Source organism: Odocoileus virginianus, chromosome 15 (assembly GCF_023699985.2).
Source record: "Odocoileus virginianus isolate 20LAN1187 ecotype Illinois chromosome 15, Ovbor_1.2, whole genome shotgun sequence".
Taxonomy (NCBI): Eukaryota; Metazoa; Chordata; class Mammalia; order Artiodactyla; family Cervidae; genus Odocoileus; species Odocoileus virginianus.
In genome coordinates, this window is record NC_069688.1 from 20,977,220 (window position 1) to 20,994,979 (window position 17,760).

The 17,760-nt window shown below is 47.4% G+C and overlaps 1 protein-coding gene across 1 annotated transcript; it reads right to left on the reverse strand.

Annotated features, from left to right (window-relative positions):
* Positions 1–1,605: 1,605 nt before the first annotated feature.
* Positions 1,606–16,127, reverse strand: SDR16C5 (short chain dehydrogenase/reductase family 16C member 5). Its single transcript, XM_020900811.2, has 7 exons — positions 16,008–16,127; positions 11,500–11,846; positions 8,273–8,404; positions 6,116–6,215; positions 4,056–4,200; positions 2,867–2,992; positions 1,606–1,912 (listed from the first exon to the last, which is right to left on the reverse strand). Exons 2-7 carry the CDS (start codon positions 11,830–11,832, stop codon positions 1,819–1,821), a joined length of 930 nt encoding a protein of 309 aa, XP_020756470.1. The 5' UTR covers positions 11,833–11,846; positions 16,008–16,127; the 3' UTR covers positions 1,606–1,818.
* Positions 16,128–17,760: the final 1,633 nt, after the last annotated feature.

Genomic DNA, 17,760 nt, shown 5'->3' on the forward strand with positions numbered 1-17,760 from the left:
CTCCTCTGTCCATGGAATTTCCCAGGCAAGAATACTGGAGCGGGTTGCCATTTCTTTCTCCAGGGGATCTTCCTATCCCAGGGACTGAATCCATATCTCTTGCATCTCCTGCATTGTCAGGTGGATTCTTTACCACTAGTGCCTCCTGGGAAGCCCAAACAAAGTATTTTAAACAAGGAAGATACAGTTGCTTTAAAATACTGAAAATAATCACCCATTTTTGCAAAAAGAAAACATACTTTCAAATGTCTTTGTGGGCTAATTTTATGAAAAATGAGGTTTTAAAAAAGGCTTTCTGAAGGGAAAGGAAATACAGGGGCAGAGTTGTCAGAATCCTACAGGCGGCTCAGGAGAAATCAGTCCAGAATGGATTCTAGACGCCACATTTCCTGAGATGGCCGCCCCTCTAAGAGTGTCTTACCCCGAAATGACTCTCACAGGGACTCCCAAGGTCCTCCTCCCCTGTCCTCACTCTCCAGTGACAGATAGGAGACAAAGGCTGCTGTTTCTCTCGCAAGGCAGGCCCTTCCACCCACCCAGGGAAGGAGCTCTGGGGCTATGGTAATTAACATATTTCTTTTAATCTTGTTTTTATAGTTTATCTCCAAAGCGTGAAAAGAGTTGGCCAGTTGATTAAACCCTAAGCATGCAATACATCTGAAATGAAGGCAGCCCTGATGAATATAAATGGATAAATTTGTTCCTTCTGTAAAAAAAAAAAAAGTACCTTACGAGAAACCCAGTTTGAACTACTAAATGAAACACTTGAAATTACCCACTGGAATGGTTTCTGGTTTAATAGGTAACAGTTCATCTAACTCTGGAGGAGATCATTTCTTCAGTGTCATAAGCAACCACTCTTTGGTATCTTCTAGGAAAGCAATGTGATCCTATTTAAAGTTTGGTCTAGGATCACTGGGACTTCCCAGATGACACTAGTGCTAAAGAACCCACCTGCCAGTGCAGGAGATGTAAGAGATGCAGGTTCAATCCCTGGGTCAGGAAGATCCCCTGGAGGAGGGCATGGCGATCCTACTCCAGTATTCTTGCCTGGAGAATCTCACGGGCAGAGGAGCCTGGTGGGCTACAGTCCATGCGGTCGCAAAAGAGTAGGACACAACTGAACTGACTTAGCACGCACGCCAGTATCACTGGCCCTTGGTTATACAGGAATGTGCAGGAAAGCTCCCCGACACAGTGCCCCTGGGGAGCCTTCAGCAGGTCTGGCAATTGCTCTCTGAATACCCAGGGCTGTAGAAACAAGCATCTTTGTGGGGAGGAGGACGAGCATCTGTGTGACGATGATGTGGGAGGCTGACCTTTCTGTGCCAGATGGCACAGTTTCAACAAGGCCAAGTCTGAGAACAAGGTGATGGGGAACCCAGAGCTCTGTGTCCTCAGGACACCCCACCTCCGCAGGCACTCAGGCTTCTTCTCAGCCCTCACTTCCCCTGTCCAGTGCAAGTTCAGCCACAGACACTCGACCAAAATGATGGGCAATTCACAAGAGAGAGAGGATTATCTCACGTCCACACATGGGGTCACAAAAGGTCGGATGTGATATAGTAACTAAAACAACAACAACAACAATCACTTCCACAGCAGTTGCAAGCAAACAACAAAAATGGACTTTTTTTTTTTTAAATTTAAAAAACTTAACAGAAAAGCAGAGCTCAATATTATTTTCAGAGGCACTGGTTGCAAATAGCAGATGAAGAACTGTGCTTGTGGTCTCCAGGTACATTCTGTCAACAAAGACACTTCTTCATTGAAAGAGATGTTGTGTAACTGTGGGTATGTCAGCCACAGAAGCAGTCTTCAGGTTTTCTTCCTGGAGCCAGTGAAGCCATTCATTACATTAAAGGTCCCCAGGTACTCACCCAAAAGCAGCCCCAGCTTGATGGGCAAGAAGCTAAAGAGAACACAAGAGGGAACATCTTGGTTATCATTCATGGAACATCTTTACGAGCTCCACTGAAAAGCAGGGCCATTGACTTGCTGCAGAAGACGTGAGTCACTCGTGCCCACCTGAACGTCCCTGTCGTGGGTCACTCGGGGCTCATCCACCACACTGGCCCAGGGTCTCTGTGTCTCTCTTTGCTTTATTTACCTTATTCACTCACTTCCGTGTCAGTCTCAAGGCCTGACTACATTCTGTAATGATGGACAGGAAGCGTGCAGCCTTGAAGAGTCTTGATCCTGCCTTGCAACCTCGCTCTGTTGCTCACAGTGCTACTGGGCTGTGATTGAGGAACAATCAGTTCCTCCCACTGTCCAAAGAGGTCACTGACCTTTCTTTCCTGGACAACTGACAGAAGTCCATGCAATAGCCCCTCAGAGCTTTGGCAAGACCCAACTAAGACTGTCCATCTTCTCCATCCCACTCGCCCCTCCTGACACTCTGACCCTGTCCATCATGACGTTCACACCGCAGGACGAGAAAGGGCACAGTCAGCCAACCGAAGACTTGTCCTAGGTGTGGGGACAAGAAAAGGGCCCTGGGCTCATGGTCTCTCTGGGGGCAGCCCGAGATATCCAGGGGATCCCTGCCCTTCCCAGTTTCAGGTCTCTGGTCAAACATTATCTTCTCCATGTGGCCACCCTGACACTTACATCAGGATGCATCCTAGAGCCCTTGCTCCACAACAGGAAAAGTCGCTGCAGTGGGAAGCCTGCTCACCACAACTACAGAGTAGTCCCCACTCACTGCAACTAGAGAAACGCCCACACAGCAAAAATAAAATAAATAAATAACAGTTATCTCCCCCTCCCCCAGTTATCTTTTAAATGGCTGCTCTTTGTTGGCTCTGGAGTAAGCTGTTGACTGGACTGGCACGTTGAGAATTAATAGGAGCAGAAACATTACCTTTTTAAAAACACTGTGAAGTATATAAACTTGGGCATATACAGGTACAGGTTTTCTTGCAGGATAGCATCTACTATCTTCCTGACTGCATATTCTGGTTCCAGAATCGGTAAGAGAGAAGGACAGCTGGTGGTGGTAGTGGCGGGGCGGGGGGGGAGGGGGGGGGTGGTTAAAAAAAAAAATAAGAAATTAGAGAAAACAATTCTTAAAAATTACAATAAAACAGTTGTAAGCTTCCTAGGTGGAACTAGTGGTATTGAACCTGCCTGCCAATGCAGGAAACATGAGACGTGGGTTCCATCCTGGGTCGGGAAGATTCCCCTGGAGGAGGAAATCGCAACCCACTCCAGTCAGTATTCTTGCCTAGAGAATCCCATGGACAGAGGAGCCTGGCAGGCTATGGTCTATAGGGTCACAAGAGTCAGACACGACTGAAGTGACTTAGCAAGCATGCACACACAAGACATTATCATTTATTGCCTTCTTTTCCTTCCAGATTGGATATTTTTCTATATTTGCTCTCTTATTATCAATATGGTGAGTAATAACATAACTAGAATTTGAAGTGGAAAACAGGGATTCTAATTAATACAATGATGTTATAATAGGCACATGTGTGAAACCACATTAAGCAAATGGCCTAAATGTTGCAAAGCGCATCTTTGAAAAGTAACTCCCTGTCATCTGACAAGTGCAGACTGGGTATTTAGGCCTCTTCATCAGCTTCTCGTCCTTCTGTGGAATCAGGGGTGAGAGCAGGGTAGAGCTGGTGGCAGAAAGGGGGTGTGTGACAGGAGCGCCAAGGAGATGGGGGAGCAGGTTGAGGCCACAGGGTGGCCTTGAAGACGTGGATATAGCCTTGATGTTTGTGTGCTGTGTTCATGCTCCGCTGTGTCTGACTCTTTTCGACTCCATGGACTGCAGCCCACCAGGCTGTTCTGTCCATGAGATTTTCCCTGCGAGAAAACTGGAGTGGGTTGCCATTTCCTTCTTCAAGCCTTAAACCGTCACTATTAAACCCAGTGTCTTAATCACTAATCTAATCTAAGGAAATAAATTCTAAAACCGTTTATAAAGTAGGCTGAATGCTGGAAAAGTCTTTTCAAACAACGTTAGCCAGAACAAAATAAAATCGATGGTCAATCATTTTTCAAAATACAGTTCCTTTGAAATCAAATGACATGCTTACCCAGTAGTACATCCGTCAAACATTCCGGTTTTTATAAAAAATGGACACACGATAGTCGTTTTGATCCCCTTCTGTCCCTTGGCAAATGTTTCTAAAAACATCGATTCAGCAAATCCATTGGCTGCAAATTTACTTGCACAGTAATCTGAAAAGACAAATGATACTATTATATAGTGTAAAGTTTTAAAATGGCATTATAGGAAGATTTCCTTGTAACATGAATACTGGCAGAGACAAACCATTTCAGAGATCTTGTTTTGCTTGATTTTGGTCTGCTCTGCCTGGAAGATGACTGGGATGAGTGGGTACAGCCCAGGGCGAGGGAACCTGCATTCCAAGTAGCAGCCCCAGAAGTTCTGATTCCAGGGAGTTGCTGCCCCAGGAAAACTTGTTTCTAAGGGAGCCAGGGAGGAGAGACCTGCATCTGAAGAGAGAGATGCTGTGTCTAACAAAAGGATTAACAGGAGCTGTAAATACACCTGTGTTATGTCAAGGACCTGTGACTTCTCAGATGTATGAGAGAGAGGGGTAATAATAATGCCTGATGGATTCTGAGGAGGACAGAGGCAGGGAGACCCAGGCTACAGGGAGACGTGTACAGACGGCTAATATTGGGGTGACAAGTGGTTCTGGAAACCTATCCGGCAGCTGAGAGGTACTTGCTGAGACCAGTGCTGTGAATCTGGAACCAGCTGTCAGTCAGCCAGCTTGCTGGTCTGCTACCTGAGTGTTCCAATTAGGGTTCTGATGGATGAGCCTCCAGGGGACACCCTGGGGGTGGGGGAAGGACAGGACTTCCTAGAGCCAGCTCCCCGGTGGGTCCTCTTCACCGAAGATCTTCTTGTATGTCTTATCTCCTCCCCACTGCTAACATCAAGTCAGTTGCAAGGGACATGGAAGTGACAACAAATACCTGCCAGTATCCAACCAGTGGAACAGCAAAAGAAAGTTAATTTTAGGTTTCCCTGGGTGAAGACATTTTCTCCAAGTTCCCAGCCAGGGGAGACCACTTAATGGAAAATTCATAGAGCAGAAGGGGCCTCTCTTTTTTTGGCTGCGCCGGGTCTCCATTGTAGTGTGCAGGCTTTCTCTGCTTGCAGTGTGTGAGGGCTTCCCTAGTTGTGGAGCACAGGCTCTAGAGCATGCATGGGCCTAGTTGCCCTGAAAAGACTCTTGAGAGTCCCTTGGGCAGCAAGGATATCAAACCAGTCAATACTAAAGGAAATCAACCCTGAATATGCACTGGAAATACTGATGCTGTAGCTGAAACTCCAATACTTAGGGCACATGATGCGAAGAGCTGACTCACTGGAAAAGACCCTGATGCTGGGAAAGATTGAGGGGGTGACAGAGGATGAGATGGTTAGATGGCATCATCGACTCAATGGCCATGAGTTTGGGTAAACTCTGGGAATCTGTGGAGGACAAGGAAGCCTGGTGTGCTGTGGTCCAGGGGGTTGCAAAGAGTCAGACATGACTGAGCGACTAAACAGCATATGAGATCTTAGTTCCCTGACCAGGGATGAACCTGCACCCCCTGCATTGGAAAGAAGATTTTCATTCACTGGACCATTAAGGAATTCCCAGAAGGGTCCTTCTCAACCCCCTGATGACAGTGCCAGGTGAGTTTGGGGGAAGGTGACTATGCTGATCACTGGTGTAAGGAATATATAAGTAGGGTCTCTTTCTTTTTTTTTAAATCAGAGGATAATTGCTTTACAATGTTGTGTTAGTTTCTCCTATACAACAACATGAATCAGCTATAAGTATATGTATACTCCCTCTCTCCTGAGCCTCTCTCTCACCTCCTTATCCCACCCAGCTAGGTCTTTTATTAATCCCAGGGGATTGCATAAGACATAATGATTCTAAAGTGCACAGTTCAACTTCGTGTAAGTATAGCAGCTGGGCAGTTTTGCTGGCTGATAAAGTTCTCAACATCTTACCTTACTGAATATATGTCTTCAACTATTACCATTTATTATTAGTGCACCAAGTCAGTGCTGATTATTCAGAGCTATTGCTCAAGCTGCGGTTGTGAAATACCATATTTCTCTTACCTGCCAGTCCATTTACTCCAATTAATCCAGCTGAACTTGAAATGCACACCAAATGTCCATGGTCATTAGCAATCATAGCAGGTAGAAAGGCTTTATAAGTCTAAGAAGATCAAGGTAAAATGTTTAACATTTTATAGCACACTGTATTTTTTTCCAGATGTTTATGCAATCATCATGATTGAAAAAAGTTGTTCAAGTTCAAAAAAAGGGAAGGAAATGGGACATTCACACTTAAATATCTGGCAAGTAACCATCTGAACTTGTTTAAACTGTGGATCAATATTTTGCTGGTGGTTATTCCAGTATTTCAATTGGAATTTCAATTATTAAAAATAATTTACTCAAACTTACATTTGCTCATATTTGACTTTTAAAAACACAACAAAAACAATTGGAACAGTACAGGAAAGTCTTAATTGTGGCATCCACAGTCCACAAACCAGTAAGACCACTCAGAGATATGGTTATTTAGATTTATGGTGTCTTTTTTCCTCCCTTGGCTTATATTTGAATTTCAAATTTTTCCTGAACTTTGTTCACAGGACATGTGGCTGTTGGTTTCAGTTTAAAAATATCACTTTGTTTTTAAACTCATCTGCCTGTCAGGGAGATGTGGTTGTGAGCAAGAGCCAGGAGGGGCAGAACGAGGGCATGTGCATGGCTGGAAAGGCTGATGTGACTGGTCTGTGCAAAGGCTAGGACAATGCAACATGAGTGTGGGCACCTTTCCTTGCGAGTCAGGACCATGCCTTTTAATGTTCAAGGCACGTAGTTATCAGGCTGCTGGTGGGCACGCTGTCCCTGGAAGAAAAGCTATGACAAACCTAGACAGCATATTGAAAGGGAGAGACATTACTTTGCTAACAAAGGTCCGCATGGCTAAAGCTATGGATTTTCCAGTAGGCATGTATGGACATAAGAGCTGGATCAAAAAGAAGGCTGAGGGCTGAACAATTGATGCTTTTGAACTCTGGTGCTGGAGAAGACTCTTGAGAGTCCTAAAGGATCTCTGTGCTGTCCTTGATTCATCCAATCAATCCTAAAGGTCATCAACCCTGAATATGAATTGGAAGAACTGATGCTGAAGCTGAAGTTTCAATACTTTGGGGACCTGTTGTGAAGAGTTGACTCACTGGAAAAGACCCTGATATCGGGAAAGATTGAAGGCAGGAGGAGAAGGGGGCGAGAGGAGATCAGATAGTTGGATGAAATCACTCAATCAATGGACATGAGTTCAAGCAAACTCTGGGAGATAATGAAGGACAGAAAAGCCTGGAGTGTTGCAGTTCATGGAGCTGCAGAGTCAGACATGGCTTAGCAAATGAACAGCAACAACAAAGTTGAGTGTGCATCTTAATGTGCCCCCAAACAGACCTGGTGGATGTTTGCTTATTAATTATGCCTCCTTTCACTTCAAGGGAGTTCCTGCCTAGGCAAAATGATGAGGTCACCTGGTCATGTCTAAGCACGGTCACTTTTAACTTCCATGAGCCCTTATCTCACTGGGCTGTCTGAAGCCTTATCTATGAGGGGCCTGGGATGGTACCAGACAGGACGCTGGCCATCAGTACATGATTAGGACACAGGGCAGCTGTGTCCTTGCAGGATTCTCTGAGCAGAGGTGTGGGGAGGTAGAGCTTAAGTTGGATCAGGAGAGGACAGCTTGAGCTAGAACTGAGAAGTCTGTGCTTTATTTAAGACCAGTACTGCTGGAAGAGCCCACCCTGATGGTAAAGAATCCGCCTGCAATGCAGAAGACCCGGGTTCAATCTCTGGGTCAGAAAGATCCCCTGGAGAAGAGAATGGCAACTCACTCTGGTATTCTTGCCTGGAGAATCCCCATGGACAGAGGAGCCTGGCAAAGAGTCAGACAGAGCGACTAACACTTTCACTACTGTAAGAGAACAAGAGGAAGTCTAAGTCGCTTCAGTCATGCCCAACCCTTTGCGGCCCCATGGACTGTAGCCCACCAGGCTCCTCTGTCCTTGGGATTCTCCAGGCAAGAATACTGGAGTGGGTTGCTATTTCCTTCTCCAGGGATCTTCCTGACCCAGGGATCTAACCCACATCTCTTATGTCTCCTGCACTGGCAGGTGAGTTCTTCACCACTAGCGCCACCTGGGAATGACGTTTATAATGAGAAGAAAAAATACTTACCCATATATGTGCTTTGAAATTCACGTCAAGAGACTTTTCTATAAGCTCATCTGGGCAGTCCATGAAATTCCTGCCTGTTACAATTCCGGCATTGTTGATCAGGATGGAAACATCACCAACTTCTTTCTTCACCTGAATTGAATAAGGAAATCAGCACCACCAGGGCAGCACAGGCAGGCCCTGGAGATACACGGGTTCAGTTCCAGACCATCATTTAAGCCTTGACTGATCTGCAGTAACTAAGATCACTGATGACAGACCACCCAGAGCAAATATAATAATGAAAGTGTGAAGTATTTTGAGAAACAATGTGATGATGAGACACGAAGTGAGCAAATGCTGTCGAAAGAAGGGTGCCATTAAGAGTTGCTTAAGGCAGGATTGCCACAAATGTTCAATTTGCAAAAGAAATCTTCAGATGATAGAAAAAAAATGCAGTATCTGTGAAGTGCCATAAAATGAGGTGCATCCATAATTCTTTTACATGAACTGGATTTATTTTCCTGTGGTTTCAGATGCTTCTGTCCTTGTTAACTCAGACTGAGTTGCTGCTGCAAGGCACTCTAAAAACAAAGCGTGTCTATGTCCTTTGCAGAGTTCATGGCACATCAGAGATCTAAGTCTAATGCCTTTCTACTCATCTTCCCCTCTTCTTATGATGGTTTTCCAACACCTGTAATGCTCCTTTCCTACAGGGAGAGTTATTCTCGTACTCAGTAGTGACATGGTTAGTGACTGTCCTATGCTAAAATGAAGTATGAGCAGCGCGGCCTTTAAATGGATGTGGTGATATATCAGGCATGATACCATGCCATGTAAATCAAGCCCTGCCACTTGTAGCAACAGGGCTGGGGCAGGGAGGGAACGGAGGGAGTATGATCGTCATATGGATGTTTCAGACACACAGGAGCTCAGAACCTGTCCATCCTGTTTTCACCTCTTGGCTGGTTCTCTTCCCCCCAACAGCAACATTTAGGTGTAAGGTCTGTGAAGGGAGGATCAGAGGGGCCGCCATCTGCTGCTGTGGCACTGGCACTGACCAGACTAGATACTTAATAACTTTCCTTTAAGAAATAAAAATCCTGGGAGTGCCACTGGAGCCTTCCCTTTAGAGCAAACAGTCAGCAAGTGACCCAGGCTCTTTGTCAGATTTTTTTTAGCACAGGGTTTTCCAGGCTTGATGTCAGGCGGTGGGGCCGTCCCTTGGTGTGCCTTTGTGTTTTGAATTTCATTCCTGTAATTTGTATCACATAGCAGGGGCCCTGTTCCCCCCGAATTAGAGGGAACCCCTGGCTGCAGCACCACTTACATCTGGCTCTGGCTCTGTGTGTTGTGTGCACACTCGTGTGGGTGTGCAGATGTGGGTGTGAACCTATCTGTGTGGGTGATGCAGCTCTGGAGAGGGAGGCTGGATTACTGACGAGCCGACACTGCCACTCTCCTTATGCACTCTCCCAGAAGGCATGATCACCAGTAAGGAACGTGCTTGGTATCCACTAGCCGATGAGATCCCTAGCCTCGGGGAAACTGGGAATTGCAATGCAGGCCAAGGAAACCGCACGCTTCATGTTGAAATGTTCAGATAGAAGTGCTGGAAACAATCTAACTTGAAGTCTGATTTGGAGAGTGGCTAGAATATTTAGTCAAATCAAAGCTGAACAGCAGTCAAGGCATTCTTCCCAGGGCAAAATCACATGCTGAACAGGGCTGTGTGATTCTGAACAATAAATGACTCAACCAGGATGCCAGGTGGCAAGGATGAACTTTCTGAACTTAGTCCCAAGCTATGATCTAGGGACACAAGATTTCGAAGTTCCTGGGGTCTGTGGAAATAAAATACTGTCATATCAGCTCTATAAGTTTGCACCTTGATTATTCCTCTATGGGATAAAAATTTCCTGCTTACCTTTCCTCTGTCAAGAACAAGAGGTAGAAATGGCTGCTTTATAGTATGAATGTCTTAAGGTCTTGTGTCTTTAAATGTGAACCAGTCACCGCTTTAAGACTGGCTCATAGCCAGAGAAGTGGCTCATAGCTGGGGAAGTCAACCTGGCAGGAGATTGTGTTACAAGTGCAAAGAGCTTAGTTTGCAAAAGTAGCTGCAGCAGACCCTCCTGTACTTTGAAAGGTGGTCCCCACACAAGCCCATGCCAGCTTGTCTGGTCTGGATCCCCAGACTTGCCGGGCAGCCTGAGATTGGTGATGGTGGTGGTAACGGATGTATAAGATGTAAAGACAAAAGTCACAACTTAAAAGAAACTCACTGGCCAGAGACCTGCACACCCCTCCACTGGGGAGTCAGATGAGAAGCTGCAAGCAGAGCCCGGTTAGAGCCTACACGCTGGGCAGGAACCTTCCAGCAGGCACATCTACTTTCTTCCTTCTCCCGAAACCAGGGAACTCTGAGAGCCACAAAAAAAGTGGTCCAGGAGAGTGCTGTGTGCAATGCTTGTGCAACGAGCGGGCAGAGAAATCCTTGTGAGGGAAGAGGGAGCGGCCACCACATGGGCATGTGCCTCCTCGGGCTCTGCGAGTCCACTGGAGCCCCGGGCTCCTTAAAGTGTTCTTTATACATACTTCTCTACCGTCACCAAAGGGGCAGCTGCAGTTAAGAGTCTTTAGGATGAATAAAATATTTGCTTTTCATATGACCACGTGAGGGAAATGCAGGTTGAATGGAAATGATTGTTGGGGGTGGGGGAAACAGTTGGACTTGCGATCAGACTAGATACAGGTTCACCTCCTGGCATGGTCATCCCCTAGCTCTCTGACTCCCAGCAGGTTATTTATAGCCCTGTTTACCAGTTTTTGTTATGCCTTCATGAAAGGTGCTATGGCCTTTCTCGTACACGGTAACGGGGGGCCCAGACAACCAGCACATGAGCTGGCTAGAGGGCGTTCTTCAGAGTCAAGAGACTCGCGTCCCACCTGCAGCTCTGCTACTTATTACCTGCACTTGTCAGGTAAGTCACCTGAGAAACTCACCTGCACTAAGTCTCCATTTTCTTATTTGTGAAGTGGAGATAATAACAGGCCTGACTTTATAGGAGTATAATTCAGAGGGTGCCAAGCATGGTGTGTGGCACATAGCAAGACTCAAAAATGCTAACTCCCATGCCCTGATATTTTTTAAAGAGAGGCAAATTAGCAGAGGAAGGCAAACAGAGAAACTGATGGACGTCAGAGACTACATCAAGTCCTTACTGCCCATAGGAAGTAAGGTTTACCTGAGTGGCCACTCTATACACCTCCTCCTTCTGGCTGCAGTCACAGGTATAGGCATAGACCCTCCTGGCTCCAGCTTCCCCAGCCATCTTGCAGGTCTCCTCATTACTCTCCTGATTGATATCCCAGAGCACAAGCACCGACCCAAGCTGGGCGAATTTGAGGGCTAGGAGCCTTCCGAGTCCACTTCCAGCACCTGTTATAAGTACGATTTCACCAGCAACATTCTTCCGTGGCTTTGGGATTATAGTAAAAACTACAGTCTCCACAAGAGCCAACAATGATTTTCCTAAGAAAGCGAACAATTTCTTGGCTGACTTCAGCTTGAGTGCCATGTTCTGGCTGACACCTATAAAGCAAGAGGGACTCACGTAAGGACCTTATTCCATGGGGCCCATACTTCCTTGCAGAAGTGAAAGAAACTAAGAATCGTCATGGAAACATCCTTGTTGGTAGCAGACTCTGGACTGAGAAGGGGGGGACGGGGTCCACAGGGACCATCTCGACCAACTTGCATCACAGTGCCGAGCTCATCACATCCCCGCATGTCTGTTATGTGTTCCAGGTGACAGAAATGCTCATTACCCAGAAACTGTAACCACGGCTACATTTAACCCAAAGCAGAAGCTCACTTTCTCATAGCTAGCTTTTCTCCATAATAAGTCCTGTAGGTTGATTTCACCTTCAAGGTCTTGACCCTATTGTGTTGATGACACAACTGCTCCTTTCTGGTTTTATTTTTTGCCTCCTTTGAGGTTTCTGTTTTCTCATTGCACTGTTGTTCTTTAAAATTTGAGATTCAAGAGGAAAATGTGAAATCCTGCTTGTATTAATATACCTGAAGAGGAGTAATTAGACATTCTAAACCTTGGCCACTACAACTTGCTGTCAGCACAGGGTATGCGTTTCCCAGGCTCTGAGGCTCCCACGCCACATCCCTTACTACTCGGCCCTGCAATTGTACGACATCTGGGGAGAGGGTGAGATAGCTAGGCTCTGTGCCTCTCTGGCTGTGGAGCCTGTGGCAGACCACACAGCCTCTCTGGGCCTCAGTCTCCTCACTTCCTGGTGCTGTGGTCTAGGGTGGTTTTGCAAATAGGATGAGAATGATTGTGCATGCGTGACCACAATGCTGGCTCGCAGCTCTAGTGTTTTATGCTGTTAGCTTGTTTCTCAGACTCACAGCACTGCCCACAGGAAGGTACCCAATATGTTTGCTGAATGAATAAAAGGCAAACTTATACAGGGCTCAGTGCCTTCATCCTATCAGTCATTCACACTTTAGTGAGAAGGAGCTTATAAGATGCTTTCCAAACAAGCACCTGAGAAAGAAGGGAATGTCTTATTTCCTCCAGATGAGGAGAGAAGGGGCATACTATGCTGTGGGTGGGGGTTTCCCTGAATGGGGTGGCCAGCTGAGAGTTGGACGTGAGGACAGAAGATGGACTTCATTAGTGAAGTGAAGCAGTTCCACACTGACTTTGAAGCTTGACTGAGGACACACCAGTTCTCATAGATTTATTAAAGGATGGCTTGAAGTGTGGTCAGACCCTTAGGAAGTAGCAAACTAAATTGTTGCTTTTTGGCTCTTTGTACAGATGGAGCCTGGCAGGTTATAGTTCATGAGGTTGCAAAGAGTCGGACACAACTGAATGAGCATGCACGCATGCGTAGATGGGACCAAGAACCAGAAAGAATATGTGTGTGGCTTAGCCAGGATCCCTGTCTAGTTTGTTCAGACCAGGTGAGCTCATTGTCACATTTCCTGGGTGTGGATTCTATGCAGGTACAATGCTGGGCCCTGGGGCTGAGTGCGTGGGCAGCCTCCCATAATCTCTGCCCTGGGGAGATAAGAGTCTAATGAAGGAATGAATACACCAGTACGTGCTGCAGTGTTATAAAGAAAAATGTGTGTGGGGGGCACTCTAGAGAGCAGCCAGGAGACCTGCTTTAGATGGGAGTCAATGGAGGAGGCAACAGGGGAGGTCTGTGGAAAGTGACCTTTGATTGGACATGCAAATGATAAACCGGGCAAGGGAGGGCTTGGGAGCGGCTTGCCCAACACAGGGATGGAAGAGTGTGAGCCTTGAGGTAGGTTTGCTCTCTGTGTCCAGGGAATAGGCATGCTGGTGGGGGTGGGGGTGGGGGAGCGGGATGTTCTGGTCCACCAGGGAGTGCTTCCTGCTGTGGAGCACTTGGCTTTACCACACTTTGGATGAAGTGGCTCTCAGATTCTCTGTCATCTTTGCTTCTGGATGATTGATAAAATCTCCCAGGCCCACAGGGCTTGGAGAGAAGGTAGCTTAATGGGTGAACAGTGGTCTTCAGAGTCTCATTTTAAACACACTGTTAGGGGATGGATTCCTTCAGATCTGAAGGAAGAGGGTCAGACTTCCCACAGGGATGCCACACCTTGGGCACCCTCCCCAGGCGGCAGCCTCAGCACCGTGCACACTCCTTCTGTGAGAAAACCCACACCTGCCGGTTTTGCACAACTCCTTTCAGGGACACCATGATGTATGTCCTCGCCAGGGGGACAATGGTCCACCTCTTCCTCAGTGTCTCCAGCACCATGAAGAAAGCTGGAAGCCTCACCACTCTCCTGGTTGACGTGAAAGTTATTCGTTTCAGGGGTTCTAGACTTCAGCTTTCCCTCGTCTCCATGCCAGTGTGACACAAGCTCTAGGACAAGCCGCTTCTTAACCCAACCCAGCAGATGCTTCCCAGGTTCTCTAGAGAGGGGCCTCCTGAGGTCCCCCTCATTTGGGGGTTTAGGGTGTCTGCGGGGTACTGGCACAGGTAGTGAGGTCTACAGATTGTGGGTTGGAAATCTGGATCTGCCACTGACCTCTCTGCACCCTTGGTGAGAACTGTCGCATCTCTTGTGTTTCAGTTACCTTCTCTGAACAGGCGGATTCTATTAGTACAAGCCAACATGTATGAGATACGGAAGGTGTGAAGCTATGTGAGGTTAATGAATGCTGCACGCTAAGTTGCTCCAATCGTGTCTCACTCTGTGTGACCCCATGGACTGCAGCCTGCCAGGCTCCTCTGTCCATGGGATTCTCCAGGCAAGAATACTGGAGTGGGTTGCCATGCCCTCCTCCAGGGGATCTTCCTGACCCAGGGATTGAATCCTCGATTCTTATGTTTCTTGCATTGGCAGGCAGGTTCTTTACCACTAGCACCACTGGTATTAAGGAGTGTAATGATTTCTACTGCTCCTTATGACGGACTTCCCAGAAAATAATCTGTTACAACGAAGGAGACGCAGGTTCGATCCCTGGGTTGGGAAGATCCTCTGGAGAAGGAAATGACAAGCCACTCCAGTATTCTTTTTTTCCCCCCAAACTTCATTGTTGTCTTATTTTAAGAAATTGCCACAGCCACCCCAACCTTCAGCAGCTATCACACTGATCAGTCAGCAGCCATCAACATCAATGCAATATTCTTTACCAGCAAAAGGACTATAGCTTGCTGAAGCCTAGGATGATGGTTAACATTTTTTAGCAATACAGTATTTTTTTTTTTTTTTTTTTACACTCCAGTATTCTTGGCTGGGAAATCCCACGGACAGAGGAGCTTGGTGTGCTTCAGTCCGTAGGGTGGCACACAACTGGAGTAGGATACAACTTGGTGACTAAACAACAACAAACCCTTGTGAAACTTCCGAGCAGATTGGAGGGGAGAAAAAAGGTCCCCATTGTACCAAGGAGCACAGCCCTCTCCAGGAGGCAGAGGGTGAGGGTGAGGGTGGAAGAGAGGAGTTGGGCTAGATCTGAGTGCTGCCAGGTTTAGCTCCCATCCACACCCACCACTATATGCCGGAAGAGTGCCAGGCACATAGTGACAGCAAAATAAATACCAGCTAGGGCTGTGATTGGTGAGCTAGCCTATGAATTAGATATTCAGCTATGCCAGAAAAAGAGGCCAATAGTAACTTTACCGAGGAACACAGGTAAATGGCTCTCTCTTAGTTTAAAGACTGCTCCTTAGGAAGTCAGGGAACATATGTGTTAAATTTCAACAGGCTGAAGACTTCTTTGGTGTCTTCATCCCATGGCTTAGCCACTTAGTCCTAAAGCTGAGCTAACTTGGTGCAGCATAAACGGATGAGGCCTGCCTCCCAGGCCAGGGCTGTGCTGCTCTGCTAAGGGGGTACGGGGTGAATTGAGTGTGTGTGTGTGGTGGTGGCGGGGGCAGGGGGGTCTGGAGAGGGACAGCGACAAGCTAAGGCCAAGGTGGGTGCACGGAACAGGGGAGAGTGGGGCACCTGGACGAGGACACCCGGGAGGAATCCTGCCCTGCTCTGGCAAGGGGCGGGAGGCTGGCAACTCGGTTCTCGGGGACCGGGGAGCGTGGATCCCTGAAGCAGTGGGCGCCTCGGGAACCCTGCACCCAGCGCCGGGTCTCCCCAAACGCGCACGCTCAGCGCCCCCACCCCCATTAACCTTAACGCCGCGGACTGGTCTCGCACGTCCCCGGCCACCCCGAGACCCTGGCTACTCACCAGGGACAGTTGCCGCAGAGAAGCCTGCCTGGTCCGCCGCGGACACCGCGCCTCTGGCTTCAGCCACGTGAGGTTCCGGGTTTATCCCGAGCGAGCCTAGCCCGGAGACCGACACCTAGGGCGGGACGGCCGCGCCCGCGCGGGGGTGGGGCGTCCACGGGGCTCTGCGCGCCCCAGGGGCGTGTCCGTTGCTATTTTTTTCTTCCCAAGCTGCCTGATTTGGAAGCTGGCAATTCTGTCTCTTGGACCCGACGTGTACCTAGATTCCGGGCAAGTGCATCCCCCGGGGACGTTTAACATTTGCGATGCCCGTGGCTGCGGGGCCCTGGCACCAACAATTAAAAAGTTCCCCAAGCATTTCATAAACGCACATCGAGGTTGGGACCCTTGGAGAGGCGAACAAGGGGGAGGCAGATGCGGGGTCCGTGAGGGGAGGGAGCCGGGTACTGTCTGTGTGGCCGCAGTGCGGAGCAGAGAGGCGAGAACTGGGCTGTGTTTGGCTGCTCGGATTCTGGCCTGGGCCTTGGTATGTGGGCATGGCACAGCGCGGGAAGCAGGTGGGTGCGGAGCTGGCAGGGGGCCTGGAGAAGTCGGAGAAGTTAACAAACACTGACCCGTGTTTATTGAACATCTTCTCTGAGTACAAAGATCCAGAGATAGAGCAATGCTATATCTGTCGGGAAAAAATAAGAGATAATAATCAGCGAATAACCTTAAGTCATCATTTACTAGGTCACCAGTGAAATGAGCGGGGGTGGAACTTCATGGGTGGCATGAGCAGGAATATAGGGTGCTAAAGGAAGGACTGGGAGTCAGGACAAGATTGCGTTTGGAGTTTACTGAGAGTTAAGTGGGACACCCAGGAGTGCCCAAGGTGCACAGGAGAGCTGCTTAGCCAACATGTATCTGGGACAAACCTGGCTGTGTGATTAACTCAAGTCCGTGTGCTGGATGCACGGTGAGGCCAGACACACTGGCACGTTGGAGTCTGGAGCAGGGAAGTGTTTACTGCAGGGCCCTGCAGGGAGATAAGGAGGCTCATGCCTTGAAAAGCTTCCAGCAGCTGGAAGGGTTTTGGCAAAAAAAAAAAAAAAAAAAAAAAAATATATATATATATATATATATATATATAAAATTATATTTATTTATATTTAATTGGTTGATGATTGCTTTACAATATTGGCTTGATTTCTGTCATGCATCTTTTGGGGGAGTTTGTAATCTCTTTGGTTCTGTCTCATTGCAACAAAAATTTGAAGCTACGGATGGACTGGTGTTACTGCCCTAGGAGGGAGCAGTGTTACTGTTGTAGCCACGTGTTCTGGGAAACAAATTCATTCAGAAGGACAATGCAGATAGGACAATAAACTGTGAAGTACAGTTTATTACACCAGCACGCTGAAGGTAGAATCTCCTCTTAGTCAAGGACCCCAACCAGTTTTTGTGAAAACCTTATATACCCTAAGTGTACATGCCCAAACCCACCTCCCCAAATTTCCTGAAACTAGTCTGAGCAATTGAAAAGAAAGATACAATCAAAGTTAACCCGTGATTCATATGCCTTAAGCCTAGGTAGTTAACAGTGGACAGTTATCAATAGGCCTGTGGTCATATGCCAATAAGCGTAATAGAATGTATGATTCTATTCTGTTACACAGATTATTAGGGTATTCTTTTAGACAATGCAGAGTCTAGGTATGAGCCCTAGGGCTCTTCCTTCTGGGGGCCTGGTTTTCCAGCTGGTATGTCATTT

Bases quoted from the DNA above. Each gene is read 5' to 3' on its own strand.
- SDR16C5 (XM_020900811.2), bottom strand. From the start codon at position 11,832: ATGGCACTCAAGCTGAAGTCAGCCAAGAAATTGTTCGCTTTCTTAGGA. The intron at 8,405-11,499 runs GTAAACCTTACT...TATTCAATTCAG, and splicing joins TGTATAGAGTGGCCACTCAG to GTGAAGAAAGAAGTTGGTGA. The intron at 4,201-6,115 runs GTAAGAGAAATA...TTGTCTTTTCAG, and splicing joins TGGAGTAAATGGACTGGCAG to ATTACTGTGCAAGTAAATTT.